Source organism: Alligator sinensis, unplaced genomic scaffold (assembly GCF_000455745.1).
Source record: "Alligator sinensis unplaced genomic scaffold, ASM45574v1 scaffold634_1, whole genome shotgun sequence".
Taxonomy (NCBI): domain Eukaryota; kingdom Metazoa; phylum Chordata; order Crocodylia; family Alligatoridae; genus Alligator; species Alligator sinensis.
In genome coordinates this window covers 177,688-187,244 of record NW_005842558.1, presented here as the reverse complement: position 1 = coordinate 187,244, position 9,557 = coordinate 177,688, and the positions used below count along the sequence as shown (strand labels likewise).

Below are 9,557 nucleotides of genomic sequence, written 5' to 3'. Positions count from 1 at the left end.
CCATGGGAATGAGAGGGGCTCGGCTCCATTCAAGCACGGCAGGGGCAGCCTGGGGCCAGGCTGGACACAGTGAATTGGCAGGCACCTGCCCACGGGCTGGATGAAATCACCTGGTGAGCCAGATCTGGTGTGCAGGCCATATATTGCCCGCCCCTGCCCTAAACAGAGAGGGCTACAGTAGTGAGTGAAGCATGGGGGTAGGGGAGCAGCACAGTGTGTGACATAGTTGAGGCAGAAAGAAACTTTTCAGGTGACAGACTTGCACTTTTCCAGGAGAAACTGCCATCAGTTGGGTGGAACTTCCTAGCTGGAGTCCAGAAAGGAGAGAGAGGAAGCAGAGGATGCTGAAAGGTTTTATTAGCATGAGCACAGCCTAGAACACAGGAAAAGCCCAGCTTCTTCCACAAGACAGTAGAAAACAAAAGTTTTTACCACCCCTTTTCTTCTTAGAGACTATAAAGAGCAAATGCATTTAGCTATTCTACCTTACTGAGGTAAATAACAGGTTTAATCCATCCTTGAACAAATTAAAGCAGGGAATTAGAAGTAAGTTTCCCGTATTCAACGCACAGTGGTATGGAAGAACCTTCCAATAAGAGTACTGGGGACAACAAACCTAACACATTTTAAGCTGGTGCGCGACCAGTTTGTGAAAGTGATTGCACTGAGGAGTCTCAGCCTCAGGCCCTCAGGCCACATCCGCCTGGCAGGGGAGCCCTGTTACCCAGACTGCCAAACCCCCATGGTTCAAAAATTTGGCAGCAATGGCAGGGTAGTGGCAGCTCATTGCTGCTCCCCTGCCTGCCAAACTCCCAGAACTGCAGGATGGATAGCGTGGTCCTACGTGCTAGACTGGGGCAATGCAGAGCCTGAGCTGTCCCTCAGTCCGGCCCCGCATCACTCCTCTGACCCATGGGGACACAACTTTGACATGACTGGGTTAGATGCTGTGGTTGTCTGTGATAGCAGGAGACTAACCGGTGTGACTTGAGAGATCTCATCATTGGAATTCTGCTTGAAGGGAAATGTATGTGTTTTGTGCAAAAATCAGCACTGCTTTTGTGTAACATCTTGGCCCTTTGTAGCTTTGTATGAATGGATCATGCTAAGGCCCTCAGAAATGGAGATGCTGAAATCAAGTTAACTTAGGCAGAACCATCACCTAGCTAATGATGGTGATTTCTTTAGGAGGGTGGGGAAAATTACTTAATGAGGTCACTTAAGTTTTCTCTCTAGTTCCTATAGAAGATCTTCTGTCAGGGCATAGGGAGTGTTTTGCATCACTAATGTAATGAGCACTGGTAGATTAATAGATTTTAAAACCACAATTACTCTAACCCTTTAGACTGATTTCCTACATAGCACAGCTAAAGATTTCAGCCAGTGCTCCTTGCATCGCCCCCAAAAACCTGTGTTTGACTTGAAATATATCAGATTTGTGAAGCCATCCAGTCTTGACTGGAGGACAGTAAGCAATGGAGACATGCCTTAGTGATCTGTTCCCGGGGTTGATGATAATCCTCATTGTTAAAACTTTGTTACACTTTACTTCCAGCTTGAAATGAGCTGGTTTCAATTGCTTGCTATTGCATTCAATTCCAGAATGAAGAAGTATAGGTGAGAGGACAGAGGGATAGTATTGGCGGGCTGTACTGAACTCTCTGGATCTTTCTTGTTGGATTTTGTTCTAGGAACAAGGGCTTCAGCCTGCTATTAAGAAAAGAAATACAGAAGTGCACAACAAGCAAGAAAGTGTTTGTAGACATTGTTGATCTCTTTTGTGGAGATGATGAGTTGTGGTTTAGACTCGGCATTTCACAATGGTCCCATCATTACTGACAATCCACAACAGTCCCAGGTCATAAGACACATGTTTGCATTTGCAGATATGATCGAGTATCTGGGTCCATGTGGTCCCCACAGGGTTGCTGTTAGTTATCCCATCCCTGAAAGAAAGCATCCAGGGCTGATGTTAGTAAGTCTGTTATGCAAAGAGCTCCCACTGCATGGAAAAATAGATTTTCAGTGGGACCAAAGCAGTTTTCCTGGTTTACACCTACTGCCACAGCTTCAGAGCTCTGCACAGCAGCACCCATCCTCCTGAATGACTGCCCACATCTAATCTACTCAGATGGAGAAGTCATAGGTGAGTGTGACTAAATGTCATAATTTAGCAGAGTTCTTTCTTTGTTTCTTCAGGTAGCAAGGAATCAAAAAAAAAAAGTTGATGGGACAGTGTAGATCGGGGCGGGCAATTATTTCGGGCGGAGGGCTGCTTGGGTGGAGGGCCACTTACTGAGTTTTGGCAAGCCATCAAGGGCCGCATGACAGGCAGCCAGAGGCAGATAAATATTAATTTTCTTAATTTTGGGGGGACCCCGCGGGCCAGATAGAATGGCTTGGCAGGCCGCATGAGGATGCTCTGAGGAGACTGAGCATGTCCAGTGCAGATGGATTCTTTGGAGAATTTAGCTGCCAAACTAAAGCACGTATAAAACTCAAGGATTTATTCCGAGCATGCATAAATGGAAGTTTTTCAGAGGCCTAACGTTTGTACAAGTGTGGACGACTCAATACATAGAGCAAGGCTCAGTCTTGACACCAAGGCGCAGCCTACTTCAATGCATGGAGGTACCAAACAAAATGGATAACAAAATGGCTTTAACATTTTTCCAACACTGGGCAAACACCATACTTCCCTGATACTTACCTTTGGAAATAGCAGAATTCTTTTCACTGAATCTTTCCGCAAAAAAAATTTCCGCAAAAAAAAGTAGGAAAAAGAGAAGAAAACAGAAAAATTCAGCCTGAATCAGACACCTGGTGTACATCACTCTAACCAAACAGGTTAAGTTTGGCAAAGATGAAGGCAATTGTAAGCAGGATCTTAGAATGAGAACTGTAACCTTAACTATTGGCATTACCATCTTCACTGCTTGTTAAGCTGCAAGCCATGTTTCCACGAAATAGCAAGGACAATGGACCCTCTGCCGTGTGCCAGACTCCACTTTGGGCTTTAGATATGCACCTGGCAGCTGGCTAGTATTGCAGCCTATTCCAATTAGGCACAAGAAAATGGCCATGAGAGGCAGCAAGAAGAAACCTTCACCTCCACTTGCAGCAGTTCATCTGGACAACAGATATGCAGCCCTGGCAACAGAGGGGGAAGAGCACGTTTCTTTGGTGGAGGAGAACAGGCCAGGCCTCACCCAGGTGGGAAGGATTGAGATGACCACCAGCAAGAAGAAGTGATCGGTGGTGGTGGTTGGAGACTCCATGCTGCAGGAGCAGGAGGGAGTCATCTGCTGACCTGATCTGTTGTCTCAGGAGGCCTGCTGCTTACCCAGAGCCTGGATCTGAGATGTCACAGAGGGATTACGAAGATTCATCCAGCCCTCTGACTACTACCCCATGCTGCTCATCCATGTAGGCACCAATGGATATCACATGATGAGGAGATCCTGAGCAGATCAAAAGTGACTACAGGGCTCTGGGTGCAAGGCCGAAGGGGTCTGAGGCTCAGGTTGTGTTCTCTTTGATGCTTCCAGTCAAGGGAAAGGGCCTGGGCAGGAGTGGTGATCCTACAGATCAATACCTGTCTGCACAGGTGGTGTTGCCAGCAGGGCTCTAGCTCCTTCTACAGTGGGATGTTGTTTCAAGAAGGATTGCTGAGAAGAGATGGGATCCACCTGACAAAAAGAAGGAAGAGCATCTTCGCAGACAGGCTCACTAAGCTAGTGAGGAGGGCTTTAAAACTTGGTTTGCCAGAGTATGGAGACCAAAGCCCTGTGGTAAGGGGGGAAGTGGGAGACATGGAGGAAGAGCAAGCAGGAGGGGGCAACAAGGGAGGGGCTCTCATACTTCCTGAGAAATCAGGGCAATCAGCTAATTACCTCAGGTGCCTGTACACAAATGCACAGAGCCTGGGAAACAAGTCATGGCACTATGACATGATTGGAATAACAGAGATTTGGTGGACTCTCGCATGACTGGAACACTCTCATGGATAGGTACAAACTATTCAGGAAGGACAGGCAGGGGGGAAGAGGAGGAGGTGTACTTTATGTAAAAGAGCTGTATGATTGCTCAGAGCTCCAGTATGAGGCTGGAGATAGACCTGTTGAAAGTCTCTGCGTTAAGGTTAGAGGGAACAGCAACAAGGATGATGTTGTGGTGAGGGTCTGCTATAGACCCCCAGACCAGGAGGATGAGGCTTTCTCCAAACAGGTAGCAGAAGTTTCCCAATCACAAGCCCTGGGTCTCATGATGAGGCACTTCAATTACCCTGACATCTGCTGCGAGCGCAATACTAGGGCTGTGCGAAACAGCACCGTTTCGTTTCGACTTCTGTTTTGCCATTTCGCTGGGACAGTGTTTCATTTCAAGTTTTGTTTAGTTTTGAAGCACTGTTCCACTTCATTTCATCGAAACTGTTTCACTGTTTCAGAGCTGTTTCCACGTTTTGCCCATAGGCTATAATAGGGAATCACAAAACTGCCTATACCTTTAACATATCATATCTGATTTGGATGAAAATTGCAGAAAATTGCAGGGATCCTAGCCCCTTCTGAAAAAGAGAAGGCTGAGAGGGGACTTGGTAGTAGCTTACCGCTACATCAGAAGTGTACTTCTACGGCTCGGTGAACAACTGTTCACCAAGGCACCCTTGGGGGAAAATAGGAGTAATGGTCACAAACTCCTAGAAGATCATTTCAGGCTCGTTTCAGGTTCAGCATTAGCAAAAACTACTTCACAACTAGGGTGTCCAGACTGTGACCATTATTCCGAGTTTTCCCCAAGGGTGCCCTGGTAAACAGTTGCTAGGGGTGCAGAGCCCCAGAACCCCCCTGCACCGATCTCCTTAACAGCTGGCAGGGTTAGTGGTTGCAGCAGGGCCTAGCAGCCAAGCCTGCAGTGGTTCCCCCTACCTCCCCCGCCCCAAGACAGACACAGTTGTACAAGCACCTGTGACACGAGTTTTGCCTGTCAGCAAGGAGAGGTGCAGGGCCCCAGAACCCATAAGCTCTGCATCAATTTCCTCAACAGCTGGCAGGCTTCGTGGCCTCATCAGGGGCTACCATCCCTGCAGCTTTCACCCTTAACACATGCAGTGTCATCCATGTCACGAGTTTTGCTTGTCTGCAGCTTGAGGTGCAGTTTCCCCAAACCCAAGCACTGATCTCCTTGAAACTTGGCAGGCTTTGTTGCCTCAGTAGGGGTAGCACACCTGCAGTTTTGACCCCACTGTGGCTTAACACATACATATGATATGAGTTTTGCTCGTACAATTTTAGGGTGAAGTTTCTCTGAACCCCCTGAATCTATCTTCTTGAAACTTGGCATACATCATGCCCTCAGAAGGGGCTACCATCTCTGCAAGCTTCATCCACATCAGGCCAGAAATGACAAAGTTATAGCCTGTTTCAACCTTCCCCATTATATCTTTTGGGCAAAATGTTGAAACAGGGTAGAAATGGCAAAAAGTGACGGAACGGAATGGAACAGCTGTTTCGATTTGAAACAAAAGTCAAAACAGAACGCTGTTCCATTGACATGTCGAAGCGCTGGTCAAAATGGAACGGTGCCATTTCACACAGCCCTAAAATCTGGACAAAGTTAAGGAGGAGTGTAAGAGCATTGCCTGGGCATGCAGGAATGAAGTCAGGAAGGCCAAAGTGTAACTGGATTTGAAGCTAGCAAAGGACATGAAGGGTAAAAAGAAGGGTTTCTACAAGTATGTCAGTAGCAAGAAGATGTTTGGTTGGCAGCTGGTATCAAGTGGAGTGCCCCAGGGGTCAGTCCTGGGGCCAGTTTTGTTCAATGTCTACATCAATGACCTGGAAGATGGCATACAGTTCACCCTCAGTAATTCTGCAGATGACACCAAGCTGGGGGGAGTAGTAGATATGCTGAAGGGTAGGGCTAGGATTCAAAGAGACCTAGACAAATTGGAGGATTGGGCCAAAAGAGATCTCATGAGGTTCAACTAGGATAAGTGCAAAGTCCTGCACTTAGGATGGAATAATCCCATGCATCAGTACAGGCTGGGGGCTGACTGGCTGGGCAGCAGCTTTGCAGATAAGGACTTGGGGTTACAATGGACAATAAGCTGAATATGAGCCAGCAGTGCTCGTGTTGAAAAGAAGGCTAATGGCATACTGGGCTGCATTGGTAGGAGTGTTGTCAGCAGGTCCAGGGAAGTGATTATTCTCTTGTTTTCAGCACTGGAGAGGCCACATCTGGCATACTGTGTTCAGTTTTGGACCCCCCACTACACAAAGGATGTGAACTAATTGGAGTGAGTCCAGCAGAGGGTGACAAAAATGGTGAGGGGACTGGGGGACATCACTTATGAGGAAAGTCTGAGGGAACTGGGCTTATTTAGTTGAGAGAAGAAGAGACTGAGATGGGATGTAATATCTACCTGAAGCAGGGGTTTGAAAGAAGATGAAGCTAGCCTGTTCTCAGTGGTGGAAGATGGCAGAACAAGGAGCAATGAGCTCAAGTTGCAGCAAGGGGAGTTTAAGTTAGATATTAGGAAGAATTTTCCCACCAGGAGAGCAGTAACACACTGGAACAGGTTACACAGAGAGGTGGTGGAAGCTCCATCCTTGGAGGTTTTCAAAACCCAGATAGACAAGGTTTTGTCTGAGATAATCTAGTTGGGGCTGGTTCTGCTTGGAGCAGGGGTATGTAACCTCCTGAGGTCCCTTCAACCCTCATTTTCTATGATTTTTTGATTTGGGTGCTGGAAAGGCCTGGAATCGGTCCAGTACTGAATCCGTGGGTGAGTATCTGGCACCAAAGATGACTTCCTCCACAATATCAGGTAATGTCTTGTGCTTCTAAAATTCATGACAGGCTTAAGTAGTCCTGAGACAGGTTCCCTCCCATGATCCCCTGTACTGTACCTGCGAAAAATTTCTCCTGCACTCGACACTCCATAGACAGATCCATCAGTTCCAGCTTCAATCATGGACAGCCTGCCATCGATCTGCTCCCACCTAGATCCTGCACAAGACTCGGGGGTGACGCTATGCCGAAAATAGATATAATCACCAGAGTTAACTCCCCAGCAGCCCCGCAGCCCACAGCTGTAGTACTTCAGTTTTCCTGCAATGTTGACCCAGGGCAGCGAGGATTGTTCCTTCACAGAGATAGTTGATGAACTGTGCAGGCAGTAAATGTCATCAATTGCATTTGCACCAACGACAAACTGGTCTCCTCCTGCATCAATCTGCTTGAGTGCCCCTGAAACGTGAAGGGAAAGTTCTGTTTAGAGGACAAAGAAGGGCTGTGCTAGCAAGAAGCAAATAAGGAAGTCGATCAGCTGCTGGTAATTCAGTAAGAAATACATCAGGCACTGGCTGGGGTGGGAGGGCTAGTGAGCCGGTAGAGAGACCTGTCATTTAGAGTGAAAGGGGGCCTAGAAACTGGGACTATTATTAGGCTGTTTTATTTAGGAGCAAATATTGTACAACCAAGTGTGTAAATACTGGCTTTAACCTCTCAGAGCCTCTCCCCAGTCTTCTTGTTGAAGGTGCACTACTGTGCGGAGAGAAATTCAAAAAGTGCAGGGTCAGAGCACAGCAAACAACAAGCTCTGGAATAAAGGTGCGTATTGGAGCAGGCATTTTAGACAGTAAATTGACTTCTACATTCTCCACTTATGTATAATCCCTTAAGTGCAGCGCTATAAAGGAATGGCTTCAAGTCAGAGCTCTGAAGGAGATCAGCAACACTGATCTTTGTGGTACCTTTGTAGTACCACAAAAACCAACGCTCCACTGCAACTACCAGGGATGGTTTGGTAACTTATATCACTGAATAGGAGTTGCTACCAATACGTGGTTTATGTATGTGATTGATTGGGTATTCTAATATAATAAAGAGCTTAATCTGTCTGTCCGTAATGCTTTTGGCCAACAGTGCACATGCTGCTGAGAGGCCCAGGGGTGATTGAAATCTCAGGCAGGTAGAGAGCTGCAGACACCTCCCACTGCGTGGGGCAGGAGGCAGAGGCGGGGGGGGGAGGGAGCCGCCACCACCACCGCTGCAGCTGCCACCACCACCTTCACCACCACCTCCACCTCCACCTCAGCTAGGGAGGTGGAGGTGCAGGTGGGCGGGGGGGACAAAGGGAGGGAGCCACCGCGCTGGACACTGGAGGAGGAGGCGGTGGTGGCACAGGGCCTGTTTAAATGGCCATCCCTGAAGGGTAAGCAGGGGCAGGGCTTGCAAACACTCCCTGAAACACTCCATCATTCCTAATGGGCAATGGGCTAGTTGGTTAACAAAATCTTCATTTTTCAGAATTGATGGACACTCGTCATTCTCTGCCTTTAGGAAAAGCAGTCAGCCTTTAGTCAGCATCTGGAACCCACAAGCCTGGTGGCAGCATTAACCATCCATTAACTACAATCCATTAACCAGAGACAGGTCAACAAACTAGGGGGAATTCAGAGAAACAAAGGACAAAGGACTTGCAGTAGTGGCGGGCAGATCTGGCTGTGATGGCAAACCCAGCTATCGGGGGTGAGGAAGGCTGGGCCCTCTCTGACTGGAGCTCTGGGAGACGTCTGGGGCAGGAATTTGAAATCAGGCACCGAATCCTAGCAGGGATCCTACTAGCCATCGCCTTGTGACATATCCAATGTGATACCATACCTGAGACCTGCTGCCAGGTGCCCCCCACCAGCTTGTAGATGTTATTGTTCGCGCCCCAGACTCCAGCAGGGCCCACTGTGACGTGCTTCAGGGAGCCCGGCACCTCCACAAAAGTGTTCCCGTACAGTGTGAAAATACTGCCTGTGCTGTTCACTCCAAACACTTGCCCATTACTGGCATCAATCTGCTTTAAGGACCCCGGCACCTCTGTGCAATCCAGAGCTGAAAAATATAACAAAAAGAGCCATGTAGATGGACTTGTCAGTTCGAGGAGAGAAAGAGGGGAAAAGATGAAAAGTCTGGGATCAATGTGGCTGAGTCTACAAGTCCTCCATTTGTCCAGATCCCAAACAGGTGGCTGATAATCCCAAGCACTTTACCATCTGAAGCAGGACTGTCCAGCTTCAAAGCAGTCAGGGGCCACGTGCCCCCGCAGGCCACACTAGCAGTGTGCACGCACTGCATGGGCAGCACTAGTAGGGGCCATGTGTGTGCAGGTGCCCGCTACCCCTCACACCTGTATCATGCACAAGAGGGCTCTCCCGCACTCGGCTGCACCCTGTGTGTGTGGTGGGAGAGGAGGGGGGGAAAGGCACTTCCTTATGCTGTTTGTGTGTGGGAGGAAGGGCGGGGCAAGCACTCCCCTATGCTGTGTTGGCCCCTGGTCACATACAGCTCCTTGTGGGCTCTCCTGTGGCACCGCACTGCACGGGCACGCTGGGCTGCTGGCTTCCCAAGACCCACAGGCTGTGCGGCACCACGCTTCCCCACCCCTTGGGGAACGGTTAAGCACCTGACGTTGTGGGGGAAGGAGCCCCAAGGAGGAGCCCCGAGACCCTGGGCGCTGCTGCCGCCAGAGCAATAGGGACAGTGGCAGGGGGGGGGGGAGA

General features: G+C 48.7%; 1 protein-coding gene across 1 annotated transcript in view; it reads right to left on the bottom strand.

Moving 5' to 3' along the window:
• Positions 1–352: 352 nt before the first annotated feature.
• Positions 353–9,557, bottom strand: part of LOC102368066 (fish-egg lectin-like) — a 10,865-nt gene continuing 1,660 nt past the window's right edge. The window contains exons 2-4 of the mRNA XM_025213995.1: positions 8,668–8,889; positions 6,912–7,251; positions 353–1,946 (exon numbers count right to left, since the gene is read on the bottom strand). Of these exons, the coding sequence (XP_025069780.1) occupies positions 1,802–1,946; positions 6,912–7,251; positions 8,668–8,889 (707 nt within the window). The 3' untranslated portion in view covers positions 353–1,801. The remainder of the gene's footprint in view (positions 1,947–6,911; positions 7,252–8,667; positions 8,890–9,557) is intronic.